Genomic DNA, 27,432 nt, shown 5'->3' on the forward strand with positions numbered 1-27,432 from the left:
GGAAGTTGTTAATTACATAATCTACAATAGGTCATTTCAGTAGTACTGAAAATTAAATCAGCGTTTGCTGTAAAAACCCATCCTGTTTGCTCATATATTCAAAGGAGGAATTCTGACATTTTTACCTATGTGACCTAAATCTGCTTTCAGACGCAGTAATGTGGTCAACTCTTAACTTCCAATGAAATGCCGATCAAGTGCTTAGTTCAAAGGAAATTAAAAATGATAATCAATACTAGATTTCTCAACAAAAGTTTCTTTTAAGTATATCTCAGTTATTTAGCTTTTTGTGAATGAAATATCCTTTTCCAAATCTAACCTTGGGGAAAAAAATAAATCAGAACCCTTCTTCCAGAATTTAGCAAGAGACCTTTTATGCTGGTGTATGTTGCACACCAGCATTTAGATCGTAAACAAAGACATTTCCTGAATTAGTTCTAGTTTCATGGGCCTGCTATTAATGCCCTTTTATGGATTAATGAGGTCACAGTAACATGCAACATTCCTTTGAAGTGAAGTAACACTTATCAGGTTTTCCTTCTATTAGTACAACAATTTTTCTGCATTAGATCACAAATAAAAGAGAGTTATTCGCAGCAGTAAGGAAGTTAGCCCTGACAGATATCTCTTAGTGGAATGCGATAGTTATGCTTCAGGGCAGTGGGACTACAGTTCCTGGTCTTTAAGCCATAGAGTGTTAGCAATTCTTAAAAGGAATAGCATCATTTGTTTAAACTTCACTCTACTGCTTATTCAATGCAGGGCTACACATAAGGTCAACAGCAAAAGCAGCTGGCCGTGGACGGACGACTAAGCAATCTCACAACCTAGAGGATAATATCAAAACGTTGGAGTCTCCATACATCGTGTTTTTTAATATATTTATAAAGCATGGTAACAGGCCCTTCTGACCCAATGAGCCCGTGCCGCCCAATTACACCCATATTAACCTACAAACCCGTACGTCTTTTTGGAATGTGGGAGGAAACCGGAGCACCCGGAGGAAACCAATGCAGTCACGGGGAGAACATACAAGCTCCTTACAGACAGCGGCAGGAATTGAACCCCGATCGCTGGCACGGTAATAGTGTTACGCTAACCACTACGCTACCGTGCCACCCTTTAATGCTGGGTGACGATTAATGGAGACGGGGAGGGGAGCCCTGTGACGATCCTGATACTCAATGATGGCAGACCACAGCATGTCAATGTTTGTATCCATCTCCAGCCAGGTTCACCAAGAGGATGATGCATCTCAGTTGCCGCTATAAATCCCCACAGTGCAGGAGCCAGTTTCCAGCACAGAAACCAGCCTTCAGTACATCTGATTCATTACACAACAATATAACAAAAACTGTGAACCCTGAAACTTCTGGTTGTAGTGATGAGATATTTGTTTTGGGATAACATACAGCTCTCATCAAGCTGTTTCAACACAGCAACAACACTGATGTATATGTAACAATCTGGAAAATTGCCCAAATATGTCGTGCTCTGAAGAAAAATCCAGGATAAATCCAGTCTGATCAATGACTCACCCAGCATTCTACTCTCAATCAGTAATGTGATGAGAAGTTTCATTGTTAGTGATAACAAGCAGCACTTACTCATCAACAACCTGCTCAATGATGTTCTGTTTGGGTTTCACCATGACCAGTTGCTACTGACTCGTAACAGCCCATTATCCAAGTACGGAGCAAAGAGCAGAATTTCATCTCTTGACATTAAGAGTACATTTAGATGAATATAGTATTGAATTTTTAAGTTAAAGGGCATCTTGGGGAAATTTCTCATGACAATTTTTGTTTCTGCAGTTACAGTTGCTACTCTTCAGGATTTTGTGTGCCAGAGAACATCTGAACAAGGACAGATAAGTGGGAAGTAACAGTTGTGCCACAAAAATGCCAGATAATGATCACACGCAACACACCTTTCCTGGACTTTTAATAGAATAGCCTTCACCAAATCCCCAACCATGAACATTCTTGGCAGTCTCCATTAGCCAGCCACAAATGCAGAATGAACAGATCAGACATTGGATCTTCAACTGACTTCTCTCCTAACTCAAAGGCTTCCAAACGTGTGCAAGGTATACCATAGTTTATTCCAAATACATTCAAGAAGCTGAACATTACACAGCATAAAGCTACCATACTAAACAATTACTATATCCACCACCATCACACCCTGATTGCTTGGCAAACCAACTACTAAATGCATTGTAATAACTGAGAAAGTTTCTTTGGCAACAATTTTCAAACCTGTTAGTTCCACTTCCCAAAACATTACCACCTGCAGGTTCCCATCTAAGTCATTTATCATCAGTTTGGAAATGCATCACCATTCCTTCATGGTTACAGAGTCAAAATCCTACAACTTTTAGCCAGCAACACAGTAAGAATTCTCTGACCACATGGACAGCAGAGGTTCAAGGCGGCAGCTCATCACCACCTTCACAAGGGCAATTGGGGCAGAATATTAAAAGCTGTTCTTGTTCGCCACATCTACACCTGAAGCGAGAATTTAAATGGTATTCATCATTTTCCTCACATGTTGGATAAAAGGTTTGTTTTATAATAAACCTCATCAATTATAGTTCTAAGAAATACTGTTGACGTTAAGATGCTGTCCACAAGATTACGCTGAATAAATTGTTAATTGTTAAAAGGCTTAACAATGGTTGATTCATAATTGTAATACATTGTCTAAAAATCCTGCAAATGGTCGCAGAGGCAGGAATGATGCAAATGTGCATCCTATTTTCACATCCTGTCTTTTCACATATTCATTTGGATGATGGAGACAATAACAATCCGTTGTTCCTCTCCACATAATCTGTAAAGATGATGGAGGTCCACTCCTTGTGTTTCTGCAACACAATGACATTAGGTAGGAAAATGCAGGATTTGACCCAAAGTTGGAAGAAAGGCAGCAATATCATCTGTTCAAATCTGAATATGACATGTATTGGGAGAGGAATTCAGAAATAATAGAATAACTTTTGCTAAACCAAGACATCTGATGATATATCAATCCAAGTCTAACTGGTTCACAATTTGGTAATCCCTCAACATGGGAAACATGTATCTAGGACCTGAGTGAACTGGACAAGCAAAATGTGCAACTCCATTAGATCAAAGGGTTATGAAAAAAATCACAACGATAGCAAAGACAGTACGAATTAGAGTGGGTGAACTCGATGGCAAAATCCAGTACAGAAAGAGAATAGAAAAATCAGACTGAGAAGTGAAAAACAGAAACATACATAAAAATATTAAAATATTATTTCACATTTTTTTGAAAAGATGCCACCATAAAAGTATAAAAAATTGAGACTCGATAAAAATAATTTTCAGTGCCAGAGAAGTTGATGATCGACAGTAAAGAACACATCACACTTCATAACTCAATGTAACTGCACTGTGTAATGTACGATTGGTATGCAAGACAAGTTTTTCACTGTACCTCGGTACAAGTGACAATAGTAAACCAATACCAATACTTGGACTCATAATGCCTCGACAACTTGGAGCACATTTGGCTCATATTTACCATGCAAATACAGCAACTGGACCCTAATCAAATGCACTTCAATCGTAACATTGAAAGCAGGATGCCATTTTTGAAAAATTTATTGATGAGCAGCACATCAGCAAACAGCAACTTTACAATGTCTCTGTTCAACCATGAACTTGCTCTTCATCTTAAGTCACTGTACCTTTTGCGTATGATGCTGACAACCATTAAATCTTATTATTACATTCAGAATAATATAGCCCAAATACTCTAGGTATTTCTCCATCACAATTCTTTTTGCTGAAGAACAGCTTTGGGGGAAATGCATTTTGAGTTTTTGCACTGATTCCTGCAACAGAGTTATGGAAAGTATCCAATGCAGGCCAACTAAGTGATTGCTATGCCAAGCACAGTATCAACCTTCTTGCTAGCACCCAAGCAAACAGGTATTGGTTTATTATTGTCACTTGTACCGAGGTACAGTGAAAAACTTGTCTTTCACACTGTTCGTACAGATCAATTCACTACACAGTGCATTGAGGTAGTACAGGGTAAAAACAATTACAGAATACAGAGTAAAGTGTAACAGCTGCAGGGAAGTGCAGTGCAGGGAGACAATAAGGTGCAAGATCATAACAAGGAGAGACTAAGGGAGCTAGGACTTTACTCTTTGGAGAGGAGGATGAGAGGAGACATGATAGTGGTATACAAAATATTAAGAGGAACCGATAGAGTAGACAGCCAGTGCCTCTTTCCCAGGGCACCAATGCTCAATACAAGAGGGCATGGCTTTAAAGTAATGGGTGGGAAATTCAAGGGAGGTTTTTTTTACCCAGGGAGTGGTTGGGGCATGGAATGCGCTGCCTGGGGTGGTGGTGGAGGCAGGTATATTGGTCAAATTCAAGAGATTGTTAGGTAAGCATATGGAGGAATTTAAAATGGAGGGATATGTGGGAGGAAGGGGTTAGATAGTCTTAGGCGAGGTTTAAAGGTCGGCACAACATTGTGGGCCGAAGGGCCTGTATTGTGCTGTACGGTTCTATGATTCTAAGGTAGATTGTGAGGTCAAGAGTCCATCTCATCGTATAAGGGAACCATTCAATAGTCTTATAAAAGCAGGATAGAAGCTGCCCTTGAGCCAGGTGGTACGTGCCCTCAGGCTCCTGCCTGATGGGAGAGGGGAGAAGAGAGAATGTCCTGGGTGGGTGGAGTCTTTGATTATGCTGGCTGCTTTACCAAGGCAGTGAGAGGTATAGACAGAGTCCATGGAGGGGAGGCTGGTTTCCGTGATGTGCTGGGCTGTGTCCACAACTCTCTGCAGTTTCTTGCGGTCACAGACAGAGCCATACCGAGCCATGATGCATCCAGATAGCATGCTTTCTATGGTGCATCAATAAAAGTTGGTGAGCGTCAAAGGGGACATGCCAAATTTCTTTAGCCTCCTGAGGAAGTAGAGGCGCTGGTGGGCTTTCTTGGCTGTGGCATCTACATGGTTGGTCCAGGACAGCCTATTGGTGATGTTCACTTCTCAGAACTTGAAGCTCTCAACCTCAGTACCATTGATGTAGACAGGTGTGTGTGCACCGTCCCCTTTCCTGAAGTCAATGACCAACTCTTCCATTTTGCTGACATTGAGGGAAAAGTTGTTGTCATGACACCATGTCACTAAACTCTCTATCTCCTTCCTGTACTCTAACTCATCATTATTTGAGATAGGGCCCACTACAGTGGTACCATCTGCAAACTTGTAGATGGAGTGAGAGCATAATCTAGCCACACAGTCATGAGTATATAGGGAGTAGAGTAGGGGGCTGAGGACGCAGCCTTGTGGGGTACCAGTGTTGAGAATAATCATGCTTGAGGTGTTGCTGCCTGTCCTCACTGATTGTAGTCTGTTGGTCAGAAAGTCAAGGATCCAGTTGCAGAGGGAGGTGTTGAGTCCCAGGTCTTGGAGTTTGGTGATAAGTTTGCATGGAATTACAGTATTGAAAGTGAAGCTATAGTCAATAAACAATAGTGTAACATAAGTGTATTTACTGTCCAGGTGTTCCAGAGATGAGTGTAGGGCCAGAGAGATGGCATCCAATATAGACCTGTTTCGGCAGTCGGCAAATTGCAGTGGGTCGAGATTTTCTGGGAGGTTGGAGTTAATGTGTGCCATGACCAGCCTCTCGAAGACTTCATGATGGTCGATGTCAGAGCCACCGGTCGGGAGTCATTAAGGCATGGAACCTTGTTGTTCTTGTGTACTGGGATGATAGTGGTCTTTTTAAAACAGGTGGGAACTGCAGATTGAAGCAGGGAGAGGTTAAGTATGTCTGCAAGTACCCTCACCAGCTGATCAGCACAATAGCTGAGGACACGGCCAGGGACACCATCTGGGCCAGATGCTTTCCACAGGTTCACTCTCCGGAAGACTGATCTTACGTCCTCAATGGTGACCACGGCTTCAGGTGCATTGGAGGCTGTCAGGGTGGGTGGTGACAATCCAATCCCCTTCTGTTCAAAACGTGCATAGAATGCGTTAAGCTCATCAGGAAGGGATGCACTGTTGTTGGCGATGCTGCCCGACTTTGTTTTGAAGCCCGTTATAGCATGTAAGCCCTGCCACAACTGGCAGCTGGTCTGGTTCTTGACTTTGGACTAGTATTGTCTCTTGGCATCTCTGATAGCTTTATGGAGGTTGTACCTCAATTTCTTGTAAAGGTCAGGGTCACCCGATTTGAATGCTGCAGTTCTCAACTTCAGTAGGGAATGGATCTCCTGGTTCCTCCATGGTTTCTGGTTTGGGAACATCCGTATTGTCCATTAGCATGCATTCCACCAATTTCCTTACTAAACCTTTTCTGTGAAGAGATCAGATGAGCCACGACTCAGAGCAGCTAAGCTCAGCCTTGCTCTCATTGAGAGCACATACCATCAGGCTCAAAGACAGCTTCTACCCTGCTGTTATCAGACTCTTGAACAGACCTCTCATACACTAAAAGATGAACTCTTGATCTCCAAATCTACCTCATTGTGACCTTTGCACTTTATTTGTCTACCCACACTGCACCTTTTCTGTAACTGCAACACTAAATTCTGCATTCTGTTTTTCCTTTTTACTACCTCGATGCACTAATGTATGGAATTGTCTGCAGGACACACAAACTAAAAGCTTTTTACTGTATGTCAGTATATGTGACAATAATAATCCAATTCCAATTCCATATTCCTATTGTTTATCCTGGCCAATACTGATCCTCATAATCCACACTTGGGTACTTGGCAATGGTACCTGATTGCCCTTCTAGTGAAGAGGAAGATGGTTGGGATTTTCAGGGATCACATAAGCAAACAGCTTAAATATTTTGGTTGACTGCCAAAGTTTGGTAATATACCATCTGGATTTTTCATGCAGCATTAACTAAGACACACAAACAACATGGAAGTTGAAACTCAAATGCAGCCCTTCCCTAATCATCCACAAGTGATTCCTGATTTTGACAGAGATACTATGTAAAACTCAAAATCAGAAAATGCTAGAAAAACTCAGAAGGTCAAGCAACGTCAGTGGAGAAACTAGTAATCACTTTAAATCAGTGCCCTTTCATTGGTGCTTTCAACATGAATGATCAAACCACAATCATAAATGAAAAAGAAAATGTTCGAAGTGATCCAAAATAACATGAGCTTCTAGATCCAAAGAACAAACTTAGAACTAAACTCTACTGCATGACCACGCTTACACATATTGGAGCTGAACAGGGTGGTGGGGAAGGGAGAGGGGGCAGGCTTGGTATGCAGGGGAAAAAATTTAAACCAGAGCAACATTGTCTTATTAGAATAAGTTGAATAAGACAAATAACACGTCTGTTAACATAAAGACCATCAACAGGAAATACCAACAACATCTAATCTCAAAACAAATCAAATAAAGAAATGATTTAAGGGCTCTATAACAGGATGTAGAACTACTTAAGTCATCAGCAGGAGCAGCCACAGTGCACATCAACAATAATGATTAAGGATATACAAATGAGCTGTGTGCCACAAAGAGCAGAGCACTCTATGAACAAACATGTACACAACTCTGGAGCAATAGGCCACTAAGCCTGCTCTGCTATTTAATAAAATCAAGGTTGAGCTGACTAATAAACTCCATATTCCCATCTGCCCAGGACAGCCTTTCACCCCCTTGCTTATCCAATACTGATAAAAAACTATTCAAAAACTTTGCTTCCACCACTCTTTGAGGAAGAGAGTTTCAAAGATTCACAACCCTCTGTGAGAAACATTTTTGCCCAATCACTATTTTAAATCAGTGAACTCTAGTTTTAGATCCTCCACCCTGAATAGCCCACTCAGCACTGTTTATTTCTCAATCAAGTCACCCGTCTTCTAAGCTCCGGCAAATACAAGCCCAGCCTGTCCAACCTTTCTACACTTGGGAACTCATCCAATCCAGGCCTTCTTAGTACTGCTTCCAATGCATGACTTTAAAAAGAGACCAATAGTATACGTGCAGCTCCAGATGTGGCCTCACCAATCCCCAATTTACCAGGATGCTGCCTGGTTTAGAGAGTATGTATTATGAGCAGAGACTAAGGGAGATGAGCAGGAGAAGAAGAAGTTTACTCTTTGGAGAAGAGCAGGATGAGAAGAGACATGATAGAGGTGTACAAAATATTAAGAGGAATAGATAGAGTCAACAGAGAGCGCCTCTTTCCCAGGGCACCAATGCTCAATACAAGAAGGCATGGCTTTAAAGTAATGGGTGGGAAGTTCAAGGGAGATATCAGAGGGAGGATTTTTAACCCAGAGAGTGGTTGGGACATGGAATGCACCGCCTGGGGCGGTGGTGGAGGCAGGTACATTGGTCAAATTCAAGAGATTACTAGATAAGCATATGGAGGAATTTAAAATAGAGGGATATATGGGAGGAAGGGGTCAGATAGTTTAAAGGTCAGATAGTTTAAAGGTCAGCACAACATTGTGGGCCGAAGGGCCTGTATTGTGCTGTATTGTTCTACGTTCTATGTTCAATATAACTAAAGCATAACCTCCTTACATTTATTTCTATTCAATTCCATTCACAATAAATGATAACATTGTTGTTATCTTCTCTGATTACTTGCTACACCTGCATACTAACTTTTTTATGAATCCTGCACTAAGGCACCCAGATCTTTCTGCATCTCACAGGTCTCTTATCTTTCACTATTTAGATAATATGCTTCTTTACTTTTCCTACCAAAATGGACAATTTCCATACAATATTCCATTTGTCAGAGCTTTGCCTACACGGTTAACCTATCAATATCCTATTTCAGACATTCCAGGTTTTTAAGAAGGGTATGTTTTTAATTTTTTTTTAAACAATGTAATTAACTATGAGAATTTGCACCAGGAGGCCAACACCTTCCCATGAATGATCCAATAAACAAGGTAAATAGATGATAATTAACTCTCCCCTGTATGCTAGTGGCACTTTCTGGTGCCAATGTGCACAGGAAGCCCAGATTTAACCAAACCACAATTCTTTTTCACACATTTTTCTACATCAGCACATGAAACATTTACCAAGAAGAAATAGTGCTCCCAATAAAGCTATTTTGTATAATTGTATAAGTGTATAATTGTATAATTGTATAAGTATAATTTTGTAGGCAAATGTCTTGTTCAGTTCAGACACTCAATAACAAAATTGTCTCTGAGTAGATTTCAATTTACCTTCCCAAAAGCAAAATTTCCAAACACACACTACTCAACACTAGTCAGATGAACAGCGAAAACATAGTGACAGTGATATAACAAACAATCTTTTATAGATTATTTTTGACTTCTTCACTGGAAGATCGTGTACTATGAAGACCAAGATAAAGGTGAATGTTACAATGCAATAGTGACATTGATGTAATCTCACTATATGCTCCATGGTACTTTTGTTCAAGTTGCCATCATTTGCAAAGACAGTTATGAAGACTTTTCTTTTAACTTTAAGACTGTAAGCACCATTAACCAATACTATAATGTACCTTTAGGTTTGGGTTGCCTTAACTTATTTTAGCTCACAGAACAAAATTGAAGCTCTGAATCACAAATATATGAAGGAAAACAGAATTTAAGTTCAAAATAGAGAAACTATAAGTCAGACACATTAGGTATAAACTTTGCTATTTTCTATCCAAATCTCTAGAACAAAGGCAAATTCAAATCTTGAGGTAAAAAGGCATCATCTTCTCCTGAAGTTCACATTAAAATCTAACACTGGTGAATTTTTACATTTCAGAACAATTGTCAAGATGAGAATAAAGCACAAGTCCAACCACACTGTCTATCACTATATATACCTTCAAGTCAGCATGCAAGCCACTTCCCTTCTGATAAAAGATACAAAATCTAAAATGGCTATTCAAAGAAGGACAAAACCAAGTGAGAACTACAGACCAGTCAGTGTGATTTCAGCTGTTAAAAAATGTTGGATTCATTGTTTGGGATGTGATAGTTAGAATATCATAACATGACAATGTAGAGTCATCAGGTTTTAGAAGAAATTATGTTCGACCAATCCAAGAGTACTTTGAGGTACATAGAACGAAACTGGTACATCTGAATTTTGATAAGAAAATATATAAAATAATATTACAAGAAAACAAAAACTCTTTTGCTGCAAGATATGTTAACAGGCAACGGAGGACTAATTTAAGGAGATAACACAGAGTAGAAATATCTTTTTCTAATTGACAGGTAGTCCCTGATAGGTGCTACAATACAGAGTTCTCACCTATTTGCAATCTGCAGTTGAAAGGTCAGACTGTAATATAATTAAGTTTGCAGATGATACATTGGTGGGAAAGTCAATTGTTAAGACGACATAGGATGTCCACAAAGGGACACAGACAGACTAAATGAGTGAATAAGATGGTGGCAAATGGAATACTGTGAAAAAATGAGGTTATTCATTCTGGTAGGAAGAATAGCTTCCAAGCAAAAAGCTTGAAAGAGTGCAGAGAAAACTTACACGAAGGATGCCAGGACATGAGAACCCGAGTTACAGGGATAGGTTGAATAGGTTAGACCATTATTCCCTGGAGTGCAGGAGAATGAGGGGAGATCTTATAACAGTATACAAAATTATGAGGGGTATGGATAGGGTGAATGCATGCAGGCTTCTTCCCCTCAAGTTGGGTGAGACTAGAACTAGAGGTCATACGTTTAGGGTGAAAGGTGAAATATTTAAGGGGAATATGAGGGGGAACTACTTCACTCAAAGGGTGGGGTGACTGTGGAATGAGCTGCCAGTGGAAGTGGTGGATGCGGGTTCAATTGTAACATTTAAGAGAAGTTTGGATAGGTACATGAGAGAGGTATGGAGGGCTATGGTCTGGATGCAGATAGATGGGACTAGGCAGAAAACCAGGCCAGCATGGGACTAGATGGACTGAAGGGCCTGTTTCTGTGCTGTAGTGCTCTGACTCTATAACTCTGATGGAAAAAAAATAGTATTTTTTAAATAAATGTAATGAACTAATAAATATCAATGCACAGAGATATCTAGGTGTGGGGGCTGCACAAAGCATACAGCAAGAAAGCAGGAAGACAAGTGATCAGTTGGTCTTTAACTACTGAAATCCTAGAGTGAGGAAGTCTTGGTCTAACTGCACAGGGCTTTGGAATCAGTATCAGAATTATTATCACTGACATATGATGTGAAATTTGTTGTTCTGAGGCAGCAATACAGTGCAAAAACTTAAAATTACTTTTAGTTACAAAAATAAATAAATAGTACAAAAAAAGGAGTGTTCATGAGATGACATTGTGTTTTGCTCTGACTTCTGTATCCATGTATTCACTTGCAGAGAAGGAAAGCAGAGATTTACAACATTGATTTCTGGGATGAGGGAGCATTTTGAAAGGGATTTTGAGGGTAGATGTTGAGAGGATGTTTCCTGTGTCTCAACAGATAAGAACCAAGGGTGAAAAGTAAAAATCTGCAGATGCTTGAAATCTAAAATAAAAACATTAAATTCTGGGAAAAGCAGCTCAGGCAACATCTGTGGGAAGAAGTAACCAACAGATGAGCTGAAACCTTGACCCTTGAACCAAGGCAATGATTCAGCATGGTATCTGGATAAGGGGCCACTTATGTCTTCGATGACAACTGAAGTGTGTGCAAGAACTTAAATGTGACCATTCCTGGTGAGGTACATTAAACTGGTGCATATTATACATATATATGCATACTCGCATGCTGACCCCATTGCATGCTTGCCTCCATTTGAGCAGGGTGTTTCTTGACTCAGAGTTGTGAATCTTGGGAATTCTCAACTCCCTTGCATGGTACAATGGACTAAAGTGCATGGTCTGGTCATTAAGGAGGTACTTTGTTACTGATAGTGTCAAGTGTCATTGGAGCTCTGAATAACTAATCTTTCTTGTAATTGTAATTTTTATGTAGCTGATTCAAATTACATCATTGGTTAATGGTGATCCCAGAATACTGATGGTGTCTGTTCAACATGTGCACCACTATCGAATATCAAGGCGAGGACTTTATACTTTACGATAAAGTATAAAGTATGATAGAGACAAATGTTGTCTGGCACTTGCTCGGCCTTGTTACGTTAGATTACAAGAAATAAGAAGAGTTGCCCACCTGGTCACTCAAACCTGCTGCACCATTAAAAAGAAAATGGTTGATCTGATTTTGACCTTAGTTCCACTTTCTTGCCTGTTCCCTATAACCCCCAACTCACCTATAGACCAAATATTTTTCCATCTTAACCTTGGATATTAACATTGATTCAGTATCTACAGATCTCTGGGTCCTCAGAGAAGAAATTCCTCCTCACCTTAATCTTAAATGAATGATTCCTTATTCAGAAATTAGGCACGGTTTTCTAGATTCCTTCAAGAAGGGAAATATCCTCTCTGCATCTATCCTGTCAAGCCTCCTCATCAAGTTTCTTCTCAACTCCAATGACCCCAACCTATTCAAATTTTCTTCATTACACAATTCCTTTATTTCAAGAATTGTCAATAATTATGGATAGTTAAAAAATATTTTCAGACATCATTATGAAATTGCTACATAGCTAAAAACATTGCTAAATTTCTTCTGGCTTTGAAACAAACATAACTAACTGGATTAACAATAGCCAAATAGTTGTCAAAGAGAATGCTCTACAAAAAGATATACTAATGAGATGTAATACCCGTATCTATCTACCTAATAGGACTGCTTTCTTTAATCAAGCTCTTCACCACTTCTATAAAAAGACTGCAGAGGGAATCAGCTTCACTTGGTAGTGTTCCTTGTATTTTACATTTAGAACATAGAACAGTATGGCACAGGAACAGGCCCTTCAGTGCACAATGTTGTGCTGGACCAATTACATTAGTAATAAAATGCCCAACTAAAATAACTCCTTCTGCCTACACAATGTCCATATCTTACCATTTTCCTCACATTCATGTGCCTATCAAAGAACTTCTTGAACATCCCTATCAAATTTGCCTCCACCACCATCCAGGCAGCGCATTCCAGGCACCCACCACTCTGTGTAAAAAAACTTGCCCTGCACATCTCCTTTGAACTTACCCCCTATCATCTTAAATGCATGCCCTCTGGTATTAGACATTTCAACCCTGGGGAAAAGATACTGGCTGTCTACTCTATCGATGCCTCTCATAATCTTATAAACCTCCATCAGATCTCTCCTCAGCCTCCGCTGCTCCAGAGAACAACCCAAGTTTGTCCAACCTATCCTCATAGCACATGCCCTCTAATCCAGGCAGCATCTTGGTAAACCTCTTCGGCACCTCTCCAAAGCCTCAACATCCTTCCTGTAATGGAGCAACCAGAACTGAATGCAATACTCCAGATGTGGCCTAACTAAAGTTTTATAAAGCTGCAGCACAAATCCTGACTCTTGAACTCAATGCCTCGACTAATGAAGGCAAGCATCCTATATGCCTTCTTTACCGGCCTATCGACTTGTGTCACCACTTTCGGGGAGCTTTGAACTTGGACCCCAAGATCCCTCTGCTCACCAACACTGTTAAGGGTCTTGCCATTAACGGTGTACTGTCTCTTTATATTTGATCTCCCAAGGTGATCCTCAAACTGCCAAACTGATTAAATTTAACCAGGAGCAAGCGGTAGAATGCTACACAAAGTGCACACACGCACATTGTTACAGAAAATATATCCTTAGTAGTTTATCCTAGATAATATTTTATTTTCTAAGAAATTTATTAACCAGAAGGTAAAAGATAGGAAAACTTGTATGATGTTAGATAATATGTCTACTTTCCTCATTAACAGTTAGTGTTTTATAATAATTACAGACATCATTAATTAAATCATTTTGACAATAGATTCCAAAGAAAAAGTGTATAAAAATAAAGGGAGAAAATAAGGTGAGGGGGGGAATCTAGTTTTGCATTGGATTGGCAGAGTGTTCTAACAGGGAACAATTTAAAAAAAAGTCTTTAAAATATAGTACACATTGAAAATACTTGACCTTGTCATACTTTGATACTATTTCAGCACGTTCCTGGGCAAGATTTGCTGTTGTATCCTGTTCTGCATCTGGATCTGTAAGCAAACCAGAAAAGAAATGAGTCAGCATTTAAAATCTTCCTGGCATTTAATGAAAAATATGAAATAAAGTTATTTTGAATCAGCTGCTTTCTCTCAAATCGCTTTACGTAATGAAACCAGGCATAACAGATACTGAATCATAACTGCCACAGCCTAACTGAAGTTATCACTATCATGTACAGCAGCCCCAGACAATTGGGAAATTTCCTTGATTCCTTCAGACAACCCAACTGATAGCTGAATTCTCTCCTTAAAACAAAAATATTGTCAGTGGAACTCAGAGCATCAACTTTGGGATGACTGCTGATTATACATGACCTGGGAGATGGATACAACCAAAACGCAGTGAACATAGAAAGTTTACACAAGATTCAGATTATTCACCATGATACTTCATTGATTAAATACTGGATTTAATACTTCAGTTACAGCCAGTTAATCCACATATTACTACAATCAAATGTTAAAAGAAACTATGTTCTGAAAAATCTTATCATTTTTCTATGTTCTGACATTTGCTTACAATAATGTAACAAAGAATATTTTCCTTAACACATGAATGCTAAGATTAGTAAAACCTCGGACTTCAGTCTTCCTTATGTGCAGCATGCTTGAACTCTCAGTACTTTTTGCTCATTGTTATAGCACTTGTATTCAATCTGATATTGATCAAAAACTCTATTTCACATTACTCCTATATTCATTTTAACTTAAACAGCCAAACAAAGCAGAAATGTCAATTACTGCTGTAGACAAATTTTGGGAGCTAGCATAATCTACAGTACGTGTGGCAACACAAGGATATTCTCCATCAGAACAAAGGAAATCCATTAAAGAACAAACTATGTCAGTTCTGTTTGCGAGGAGCAATATCCATCTTTAAAGTTAAAAACGTGAAAGATAAAATTAATTATAATAGCACCCTTCAGAGATACAGTATGTATGCCAGTTTCACATTCACATTACTATTAAAACTGTAACACTGGAAAAGTTAAGGGGATGGGGAGCCTCCATTTAAGTCCTGGTTTTAGGCTTATTTGTCTTGGATAACATTTACCTCAAAGTCACCTGATAGGCATGAACATACAGCAACGGCAGTCCCACCCCAGCTCGTAAACATCCACATTAACGGCTGAGTATTATTAAACCATTGTATTATATCCATGATAGAGATGGGTAGCTTCCAGCTGGAAAGAGCTTGGGTAAAGATTCAATGCAGTAATGATTCAACCCAGAACAGCTACATTCCTCACAATTCACAGCAGCTGAGAAAGGCTCCTGGGTGTGATCTGGGTGCAGGTGGAGGGTATGTTGCATGTGCATACTTCACCAATTGGTTTAAAAGCAACTCTAATAACCATATGCTAAACTTTCCACTTTATCAATTAAAACCCGAGCAATTATTTCAGTGTCGTATTCCCTCTGATCAAACTGCTTCAGTTAAATAAATTGCAGATGGACACAGCCTGATGTTACACAAAATGACTGCTGCCAGTTTGACCTGATGATGTGTCCTGCTGTATCATTTTTTTTAAAAAGTCTCAGATTTTGGAGTAGAGGACACTCCATAACAGCAGCTTCATTTATGAGAAAAAGTGAATCTTGCCACAAAGAAAATTTGCAGCACAGTTTCACATGGCCTTGGCTTTTCTGAGGGCAAAATATGGAAGGTCAAGAATGGATGAGGATTTAAGCAGCAAAAGAGCTGACAAGGCAGAGGAAGGTGTTAATGCACAGGTGGTTTTCATGATAGCAGTGGGCGAAGCTCATCTTAGGGTTGTGGTGTGAACAGGACAATTCAGACAGATGCTGCGAAGACATGGGTTCCATCGCTTAAGGGCACCATACAAGATGAGAGAAAGCAGCATCACTCCCAGGCTCATTGCCTAACAGTAACGTCAGAATACCTTTACAAGAATTGCAGCAGCTCAAGCCAACAGCTCACTCCTGCTTTCACAAGGCCGATTCTGAATTGGCGTTCAATGGTGGCCTTGCCAGCAATGCCCATATCAAAAGAATGATATTTTGAAATAAACTGGCAATTTCAAGAATAAATACCTACAATTATCCATTCTCAAATATTTACCCAGTTCTCCACTTAATTCATTTCCCCACCATCTTATTCCATTACTTTCTGGGACACAATGCCGAAATCTCCACCATCAATTACATAAAATAACCAGATCTAAACTGTCTGAATGCATTCCCTCTTATGCCTGAATCATGGTCTCCTAGTTTTGGAATAAACAAGAATCTCCAATATATTTGGGTTTGATTCATTCAATGAAGAACTATGAATATTTGAATACTTAATCATCCAGTATTCCATGTAAACAAATCAAGCTCTTCAACCTGTCACATTACTTGTTAGGTTGACCAAGAATCTATTCAGAGCTCCATTATCCTTATCATTCAAATGAGTAAGGAAACATAATAAGACATTGCTGCAGGTTCTGTCTATCCACTTCTTTAAAATCCTCCACAATGCTGTCAAACTACATGTTTGACATCTATTTATGGAACAACAGAATTATGTTTTCCAAAGCCATCAGTCCCCTGACAGACTATTATTCCCTTGAGGCATACATTCCTAGATCTCCATGTTCCATGATTCCAGCTTCTTGAACATCCTTGATTTAAAATCACTTGATCCTCACGCCCAGAACTTCCCTTGCTAAATTGCTCTGAAATGTTTGGAACTATAAATGACACAAACCACCATTCACATGAAAATCATTTACACAGCTGCAGCAGGCAAGGGGAACAACCAGACCAATTATTTAAATAAAAGAAAAACTTCTGGATTTATAGTTGGAGAAAATAACTACTCTTTAAACCTGAAACTGTTTATGGTGATTAACAAAGCAAATCATGCACAAAAGATTCTAAATCCAGCCCCTCCAATTCGATCCCAGGAGATTAACTGGTTTCCTCAGATTCAAGCATGGAAGTTATTGAAGTCTTTGACATAGCTCAAAAAATTTGTGCCCATGAAAGACTAAATGCATATGCTCAAAAAGATCAAGATTTCTCAGTTTTGTTAGCAGTAGTGGAGCCAGCCACATGAATTGCATTTCTTTTTGACAATCACATCCATCAGTGAAAACCTGCGATTAAATCATTGAGAAATACATTGGATCACGTGTGGGCCTTCCACAAAAATAACATCTGCATGCAACTCTTCAGTGGGTGGGATATTGTGAGAGACATAAAACAAGAACTGTGAGAATGTCTGAAAGGTTACAATTCTGTCTGATTCATCTATAACTTGTAGTTCTTCTCTTGTTTCTAACCACTACTTCCCATATGAGTTGTGTTCAAATACTGAAGATTTCACTTCAGGTAGACATAAGTTTCACTTCAAATTAGATTGGTGTGAATGACATGCTTCTACTGCTACTGGTCATTTACTGCAATCACTGGTGATGTGCATGTAAGGTTTTGAAAATGATCAATCATTAGTCTGCCATGCAGATATTTTTGCAACAAAGAATAATTGGTTACTATTTTCCTCCAATCCCATACTTGGTGCACCTACTTCAGGATTCTGTGGTGATAGAAACTCTCTTCAAGTGCTCCATCTGTGGCTCTCTCATACTTTCATTCATGGATTAAATCAATGTCTTAATTTGGTCATTATAAACTCAAATGTACAAAGCAGGATAAAGCTAACAATTCATGGAACCGACAAGAAGAGTAACATCTAAATGATTACTTTCCCAAAATACTCACAAGGGCATGACATACCAATCCCAAAGTATAATTCAAAAATACACTAAACTATCTGATAGGGGTTTAAAATAGATCCCTGGAGTTCAATGAAATTGCCAGAAGGGTGCTGATAAAAACTAGGAAATATTTGAGGCAGCCAATGCAGTGAAGCAATGGGACTGTGGACAGTGACAAGAACAGAATGTGTACCATGTGCAAAATACTTCCAAAACAATAGACCCTTGTCCTACTTGAATTCAATGTAAAATAATGTAGTCAGTTAGTAAAAAAGTTGAGGGTTATCTATGCACCAGTTTAGTAAAAAAAAAACTAACTTAGCTTCAGAAACAGGTTCCTGCCTCAGTATCTTTGAGGAACTAACAGTAAACTCTAAAATATGTTATGAAGTTGTCCCAGAACATAGTGAATGTGATTTAAGGGAAATTTAAGTTCAATGTGATTTAAAACAAAACTCAAGTTAATAACTTGGGAGTTAGTTGCATAGGCCAGAACACCCAGAGAATCAACACTGTGATCACTATATTTTTTATATAATAATGACCTAAAACTATGAGGTCAATAAACTGGATTCTGAAGTTCAATGTAATTTACTAACATTCAGGAGAAAGTACACTGCAAGATGCAGTGCAACCAAAGGCAGCACCTCAAAAACTGGACTGGGCTAAACTGAATGGTTCAAACAATGGAAGATGATATCCAACAGATGTGTAGAAAACAAACTTTGTAATTTCACGAATGATGCCGAACTATAAGGATTAAGTTAAAAGAGATGCAGGCAATTTAACTGATGTGACCCTCAACAAAACCAGCATGTCAATGTGGTCTTAGGTGAGTTATTATCAGCTTCCATGATCACTAAATACTTAATCTTTCCATGTGGGATTTACAGAAGCTAAATTTAGTTCAAGAAACTGTCAGCACCTCAATATAGCATTTCATAGCCTGATTCTGTCACACAAGGGGCAAGAATTTCAGCATACCAATATACTTACATGGGTACACACTGGAATGGTTATACTGAAATCACAACACGAGGCTGGCCTGCTGTCCAACCACAGGGTCAGAGTCATACAGCATGGTAACAGGCTCTTCGGCACAGTGAGCCCACACAGATCAATAAGCAGCATTTATACAAATCCTACAATGACACATTTTATTCTCCCCACTTTCTCATTATCAGGTAAGCACGGTAGTGTAGCGGTTAGCGTAACGCTATTACAGCGCCAGCGACCCGGGTTCAATTCCAGCCCGTCTGTAAGGAGTTTGTATGTTCTCGCCATGTCTGCGTGGGTTTCCTCCGGGTGCTCTGGTTTCCTCCCACATTCCAAAGACGTTCGGGTTGGGAAGTTGTGGGCATGCTATGTTGGCGCTGGAAGCATGGTGACACTTGAGGGCTGTCCCGAGAACACTCTACGCAGAGATGCACTTCACTGTGTGTTTCGATATACATGTGACTAATAAAGATATCTTATCTTATCTCCTCTCAGATTCTACCACTCATCTACAGACGAGGGACGATTAACAGTGACCAAATGACCTACCAACCAGCACCATACAAGAAAATGGAGCACTCAGGGGACACCCACGCAGTCACAAGGAGAATGAGCAAGCTCCACACAGACAGCACTGGAAGCCAGGATTCATCCCAAATCACTGAAGCTGCAAGGCAGCAACTCTACCAGCTACCTCACTGCACTGCCTGAGACGGGAATACTAAGTCGGTCAGGCTGCATCTGTGAAAAGAGAAAGAGTGTTATCAGTTTAGGTCGAAGAACCTACAGTCAAGGGGTATGTTGCATTATGTACTTATATTTGTACTATTCTGATGAAGGGTCTTCAACCTGAAATGTTAACTATTTGTCTTTCCACACATGCTGCTTGACCTGCTGAATGTTTCCAGTAATTTCTGCAGTTTTCTTGATTTTCAGTCCAGATTCCCTCTGTGCAAACAGCTCACAGCCACATGTTCAAATCCTCTACCAGTCTCCCGATCTTGCAGGAAATGTGATGGACAGGAGCAGGAATTTAGATATTCCCCTTACAGAAAAACAACAATAAGTGATGAACTATTATCTTAATTAAGTTCCTGTTACTTTTTGAGAGAGGCAGTTGTTTTAATCAAGTAGGTGGTAACATTTAGAGTAATTAGTGAAAAATAAAACAGTGAGTGAATACACTGGATGAAGGAAAACAGTCATGTAAAAGTAATCCTTCCATAACTCCTTGTCAAAAGTGTGATAATAAAATTTTTTAAATCATCAACTCTTGCAAAACACACTCCAGGTTATTGTTTCCAATTTACACTGAGACAAATTTGTACATGCTCCACACAACCGATGAGCATGTTTGATTTGCAATTTTTATTACTCCTTTGCTCTCTGATTTGTTCTAATCATAGATTTACAACACAGAATTTTCCTATCATGTGAATGCTGTTTGAAAAAGAGTTATATAATCTATCTCACCTTCCAGCACTAGATTCATTACCCTGCAGGTCACTCACTGCTCTTCAAATACACATCCAAGTAATATTTAAATTTGAGGAGGGTTTCTGCCTCCACCACCTTTTCAGGCACTGCATTGCACACTCTACCTACGTTCTGGAGAGAATATATTTCCTCATTTCCCCTCTTACTCTTCTAACAATTGCACAAAATCTATGCTTCCTGGCTTGTGATCCTTCTACAGAAAAGGAGATGGGACCTTCCAATTAACACTAGACCCCTAACAAAGTGTCCCCGCAGCCTGCTGTTCCAATGAAAACTATGTTGGCTTATCCAAACATTCCTCATAGCCACAACTGTATAGTGCTTGCAACATCTGCAGAAATCTTCCCTGCACTCTCTCCAGTGTACATCTTTCCAGTATTGTGGTGATCAACAATGTACACATTATTTAAGCTATGGCTGAGGTAGTGTAGTACGTATTTCTGATACAACCTTCCCAATCTGAGTTTGAATTTAAGGGGTTCTCAGAATAGAACAACAACTTGTGTATATAATCTCAGGTATACCTCTACTTTTACCCCATCTCCTCCTGAACAGAGCAAGGATAGAGTTCAGTTAACATTTCAAGCCCTGGGCCTTTCATCGGGACATGGCGACACAAAGGATTCTGCAGATGCTGGAATCTGGAGCAACACACACAAAAAGTGCTGAAGGAACTCAGCAGGACAGGCAGCATTTATGGAGGGAAATAAACAGTCAACTGTTTATTTCTCTCCATGGATGCTGCCTGACCTGCTGAATTCCTCCAGCACTTTTTGTGTGTGTTTCATCAGAATATTCACAGTTTCTCCTTCCGCAGATACTGCATAAACTGCTGAATGTTCACAGAATTTTCTGTTAATACTTCAGATTTCCAGCTTCTGCAGTTTTTTTGGTTCCCAAGGATAGAGTTCCCCTGGTTCTCATCTTCCATCTCGCCAGCCTCCACATTCAACAGATCAACCTTTGCAATTTCCACCAGCTTCAACAAGATTCCACCAATAGACACATCACCCAATTCAAGCATTTCAGAAGAACCATTCCATTTGCAACCCTTTTGCCAGCTCTTCCACCTCCACTAACTACTTCTCTTCTTACATTTCCAATGCAGCTGCACAGGATACAACAACTCTCCTTTTTGCTCTTCCCTTCCCATTATATAAGAACTCAAGAAGTCCTTTCAGGTAAAGCAGCAATTCATTTGCACTTCTTTCCAGTGCAGTGTACTGCATTTGGTGCTCACAATATGCTCTCCTCAGCACTGGGGGAAACCAATGCACATTGGCTGATCATTTGCAGAGCACCTGCGTTCAGTCCATAGGGGCAACCCTGAGCTTCCAGTTACCTGTCACTTTAATTCTCTAACCCACTTCCAATGTGGCCCCCTGCTCTGTTATATAAAGAGGCTCAATGCAGGGTTGAGGGATAGCACTTCATCTTCCATCTGGGTATGTTGTAGCCTTCCGGACCCTGTATCAAACTCTACAATTTCAGGAAACTCACTTTCTCTGTTCGAATCAGAAGTAGCATAGACAGGGTAGATAGAGTCTTTTTCCCAGAATAGAAATGTCAAATACTAGAGAGCATAATTTGAAGATGAGAGGGGGAAAGTTTGAAGGAGATTTGCGTGGCATTTTTTTTTATGGAGAGTTGTAGGTGCCAGGAACATGCTGCCGGGGAGACAGTGGAACCAGATACAACAGCAACATTCAAGAGGCACTTAGACAAGCACATGAACAGGTAGGGAATTGAGGGATATAGACCACATGCAGGCAGATGTGCAGTTTAAATTGGCATCTTGCTCGGCATGCTAACTGTTGGCTGAAGGACCTGTCCTTCTGCTGTACTGTTCTATGTATCCAGTTCTACTGTAGGTCATTCACCTGTAGTGCAGGCTCAGCTTTTCTCTCTCCCCTAGCACACTCCAACACACCTATTGGGTAGCTCCCACATTAGCTGTGCATTTCACAGCTGTCACATTCCTCTGTTTACATTCTCTCTTTAACTGTCTTCATTAACATATCCACCACACAATCGCCTAGCACCACACCAACCCTGGACTCATCCTATCAAAGGTATGTCCTTCATTTTATCCGTCCCTCCCTCATTCTCTCTGCAACTCAAATCTAACTTGTTTTCTCTCTTTCTCAATTCTGAGGAAAGATCTTTGACTTGAAATGTTATCTTTGTTTCTCTTCACAAATGTTACCTGGCATGCTGAGCATTACTGGCATTCTCCATTTTATTTAAGATTTCCAGCATCTGTTTTTTTTATCTTTTCACCTACATTTTTACTGCTTAATAGTAAAGGTTTCCAATGCTGCTTTGGTGGAACATTAGCAAGTTCAACAATACCAAATTATGGGTGGAGATATTAATGCAGAAGACCAAAAGCTTGGTATGAGAGGAAGGTTTTAAAGAGAAGGAAAGTAGAATGGAGCAGAGGTCCTGGAAGGGAATCCCAGAGCTTCAAGCTTTTGAAAGCTGGAAGCCCAGCTTCAAATGGCAAGAGATCAAAACCGGAGGACTGCAGATATGGGTAGCACAGTGGCACAGCTATTAATGCTATTGTCACACAGCTCTGAGGACTTGGGTTTGATCCAAACTTCCGATGTTGTCTGCGAGGAGTCTTCGCGTGACTGTGTGGGTTTCTGTCAAGTGCTCTGGCTTCCTCTAACGTCCCAGAGAATAAGTCGCAGGAGTACAGAGAAATGAGAAGAGAAATGGGACTAATGGCATTGTTTCCCTGGGTGCAGACATGGACCCGATGGCTGAAATGGTTGCCTCCTGTGTTATTATAAGGTCTCAACAGAGCTGGAGGAAATGAGAGAGAGAGAGAGAGAGAGAAAGAGAGAGAGAGAGAGAGAAAGAGAGAGAGAGAGAGAGAGAGAGATGAAAGGATTTGAAAACAAAGATGATTTCTTTTTTAAATGATGGCATTGCTTAATTGAAAATCTACAGGGTGTATAGGATAGTAATGGATGAATGGGACTTGGTACAAGTGAGGGCACTGGCAACATAATTTTGGATGATAAATTTATGGTGGGTGGAAGGCCACTGCCCACCTGGAGCCAATGATCTTCTATGAGCATTTAAGGACAGAGCTGCACAACATAGAAACAGGCTCTTCAGCCCGTGTCCATACTGACCATCGTGCAATCTATACTAATCCCACTTGCCTGCATTAATTCTATATCCCTCTATGCCCTGCTCATTCAAGTGTCTGTCCAGATACCTCTTGAATGTTGTTGCTGTTCCTACCCCCTCTGGCAGCTCATTCCCAATACCAACTGCAATTTGTGTGAAAAATTTACCCTCAGATCCCTTTTAAAGCTACGCAAAAAGATGCATTTCACTGCGTGTTTTGATGTACGTGTGACTAATAAAGATATCTTATACCTCCTCCCTCTCTCCTTAAACCTATGTCCTCTTGCTCAAGGCCCCCCTAATATAAGAAACAGACACTGCCACTCTATCTTCTCTATGTCACTCATAATGTTATATACTTCTATACAAGACAAATGAGAACATGTTGCCTCCACTCCAGAACAAAAGTTACCTTAACCTCAGTAAATTGATAATTTGGTTTATTATTCACATGTACAGGGGTACAATGAAAACCTTGGTTTTGCATGCCATCCATACAGATCATTTCATCATACCAGTACTGTGAGGTGGTATAAGGGAAAAGCAAATAACAACAGAATGTGGAATATATTGTAGATTTAAAAGAGTAGAATGATTAAAATAAAAGTAATGAATAGATCTGTAGAGTGCAGCTTGCAACGAGTCACCATGCTCCAGTGCCACCTTACACCTAGTAGGCTGAGAGCATCTGTATATGCACTCATTCGGATGCCAACTCAGGGTGATCGTTGACTTGTTCATGGGGGTATAAGAGAGGATGGGTCTTCCACTCAACCTCCACAAGAATGTCCTCATCCAACCAGCTCCCCACTGTGCAATCACTGTCCTCTGACAATAAAGGCCCACACAAGACCCTGGAAAATGCAGACTGCTCCCACATCATTGGGACCATATCTCGATGGAGGCTGACGCTGAAGATGAACTTCACTAATTACCTTCACAGCCTTTGGCTGATTGAAGAGTGTCTGAAGGTTCATACCTCATTTATGCAACAAAACTCATCATCTTAGCAGGCAATGATCCCTACCCTCAGTCTTCCGATATGCTTCTAGGACTTGGCCACCTAGCAGACACTTCACAACATCGTAGATACCATCAATGCTGTTCCACAAAATCCTCCAGATTTGTCGGCAGGATAAGGAAACCAGCATCAGTACATTCTCCTGGGCCAACAATGAACCCTAATTACACTCTGCAGGCCTTGTTATTCGTCTGCTCAATACCAGATTCCCAAGCAGAAATTGTCATCTGAGTTCTGTTATGGGAAATAAAGGAAAAGACACAAAGTCATTCTCAAAGCCTCTTTACAAAATTTAAAACCTCCACTGACTCCTGGGAATTCCTGGGTCCTGACAGTTAATTATTTACGTAGGATTTCAAAGTATCTGATAGGATACAGAGCAGAGGAATATGCATTTACTCAATCAGTCCAACATTTATGGTTCACTTAAACCTCCTTCTGTCACTCTTCATCTAAACCTATTAGAACAACTCTTCATTCCCCTCTTTATATAATGTCCAACTCCTCCTAAGTGCATCTAAAAAATGTGCTTCAACACTCTACGGTACCAAGTACCACACTCTGGAATTGGAATTGGTTTATTATCGTCACATGTACCATGGTACAGTGAAAAACTTGTCTTGCAGACTGTTTAAACAGATCAATTCATTACACAGTGCACTGAGGTAGTACAAGACAATACAGAATGCAGAATAAAGTGTCACAGCTACAGAGAAAGTGCAGTGCAGGTAGACAATAAGGTGCAAGGTCATAACAAGGTAGATTGTGAGGTCAAGAGTCCATCTTATCATACAAGGGAACCTTTCAATAGTCTTATAGCAGCGGGATAGAAGCCGTCCTCGAGCCTGGTGGTACGTGCTTTCAGGCTTTTGTACCTTCTGCCTGATGGGAGTGGGGATAAGAGAGAAAGTCTGGGTGGGTGGGGTCTTTGATTATGCTGGCTGCTTTGCCAAGGCAGTGAGGAGTAAATACAGAGTCCATGGAAGGGAGGCTGGTTTCCATGATGTGCTGAGCTGTGTCCACAACTCTCTGCAGTTTCTTGCAGTCCCGGGGAGAGCAGTTGCCATACCAAGCCATGATGCATCCAGATAGCATGCTTTCTACGGTGCATCAATAGAAATTGGCGAGTGTCAAAGGGGACATGCCAAATTTCTTTAGCATCATGAGGAAGTAGAGGGTCTGGTGAGCTTTCTTGGCTGTGGCACTGACGTGGTTGGACCAGGATAAGCTATTGGTGGCGTTCACTCCTTGGAACTTGAGGTTCTCAACCCTCTCGACCTCAGCACCATTTATGTAGATAGGAGCATGTGCACCACCATCCCCCCCCCCCCACTCTTTTGTTTTGCTGACATTGAGGGAAAAGTTGTTGTCATGACACCATGTCACTAAGCTCTCTATCTCCTTCCTATACTCCGACTCATTGTAATTTGTGATACGGCCCACTACAGTGGTATCATCTGCAAATTTGTAGATGGAGTTAGAGCAGAATCTGGCCACACTGTCATGAGTGTATGGGGAGTAGAGTAGGGGGCTGAAGATGCAGCCTTGTCTCTCAACATTCTTTCAATAAAGAGGCTTCCTCTTAATCCACTATTGGATTTCTTGTTGACTACCTAATACGAATGGCCTCTAATCTCTATTCTCCACAAGGGGAAGCATTCTCTCTGTACAAAAAACTTCCTTAATTTTAAATACCTTGATAAGGTCATCCTTTAGTCTTTATTTCTCAAGACCCAATGTGCACATACTTTCCTAATGTGTATATCCTTACATTTCTGGTATCCTGTAAAGCATCTTTGCAAATCTTTTCTGAACCCTCTACATTGCTTCTATATTGCTTTATTTAAATGTGGTCTGTTAACAAAACTAAAGCACAATCTTACTTTTGATTCTTCTTTATAGTATGTCACGAACCAGCAACAAAAGATACACACTGAGCATGATTTAGTGTTAAAAACTATTTTATTAATCACTACTTATGATAATACGTAAAATAAAAGTAAAAATGTTAGTATGTTAGAATTCAAAAATGTTAAACCTCGAACGTTAACCCCAAAACTAAACTCTTCGTGTGTGTGTGTGACAAAGTCCAAAATTCCCAGTTCCGGAATGGTTCTTAAAGTTCAGTTCCGCAAGCCATAAGGTGAAACATGAGCAAGGGCTTCTTCAACAACCACCGTTGTCTGAAGATAAGATGTAGATGTAGAAAAACATAGAGAGAGTACATACGAAATCCAAATGTTCCACGATGGAACCCAAACGACACTTCAGTGTTTACTCGGTAGTGACTTCCTCACCCCGAAAAGCATCCGAACCGTGGTCGTCCACACACAAATACCTGTTTCCTTCTACAGGTCAGCAACAAAGTGAACTCCACCAGATTACTTCCAACTTCCATACATGGATTTCTATGGCAAACACAGTTATTGTTTCTCATCCATCGATAGAGAAAACAAGCAGGCTGGTGTCTCTCTCCCTTCTCTCTCTCTCTCTCTCCTTCTTCTTCTCCAACAACGTCATTACGTCCTTTATCTTCTATTGACGTAAGCACGCCCCACACACACATACACACACACTCTCTATCTTAAAGGGACTTTCACTGAGTCCGTAACACCTCCCACCTAAAAAAAAATTTTCCCAAGAAAATTTTAACCGCGCATAGTTAGTAATGTTAATAATTATCATGCTACACAACTACAGACTATCAGATTAGTACAGATACATGTTTCCCATTTAACATCGGGAAAGACAATCAGCAATCACATTATCTTTGCCTTTAATGTGAGTTATCATGAGATCAAACTCTTGCAAAATTAAACTCCAGTTTAACAGCCTTCTGTTTTTGTTTTTGACTCGGCTCAGAAACACCAATGGGTTATGATCTGTATACACAGTCAATGGTTTCTGAGCGGTGCAAACATATACACTGAAATGTTGCAAGT

The 27,432-nt window shown here is 40.1% G+C and overlaps 1 protein-coding gene across 2 annotated transcripts in view; it reads right to left on the minus strand.

Annotated features, from left to right (window-relative positions):
- usp6nl (USP6 N-terminal like) overlaps positions 1-27,432 on the minus strand; it is a 168,580-nt gene that overhangs the window by 72,949 nt on the left and 68,199 nt on the right. For both annotated transcript variants that reach the window (XM_052033929.1, XM_052033928.1), the window contains one exon: positions 14,025-14,098. In XM_052033929.1, coding sequence (XP_051889889.1) covers positions 14,025-14,098 — 74 coding nt within the window. The remainder of the gene's footprint in view (positions 1-14,024; positions 14,099-27,432) is intronic.

This window comes from Pristis pectinata, chromosome 19, assembly GCF_009764475.1.
Source record: "Pristis pectinata isolate sPriPec2 chromosome 19, sPriPec2.1.pri, whole genome shotgun sequence".
Taxonomy (NCBI): Eukaryota; Metazoa; Chordata; class Chondrichthyes; order Rhinopristiformes; family Pristidae; genus Pristis; species Pristis pectinata.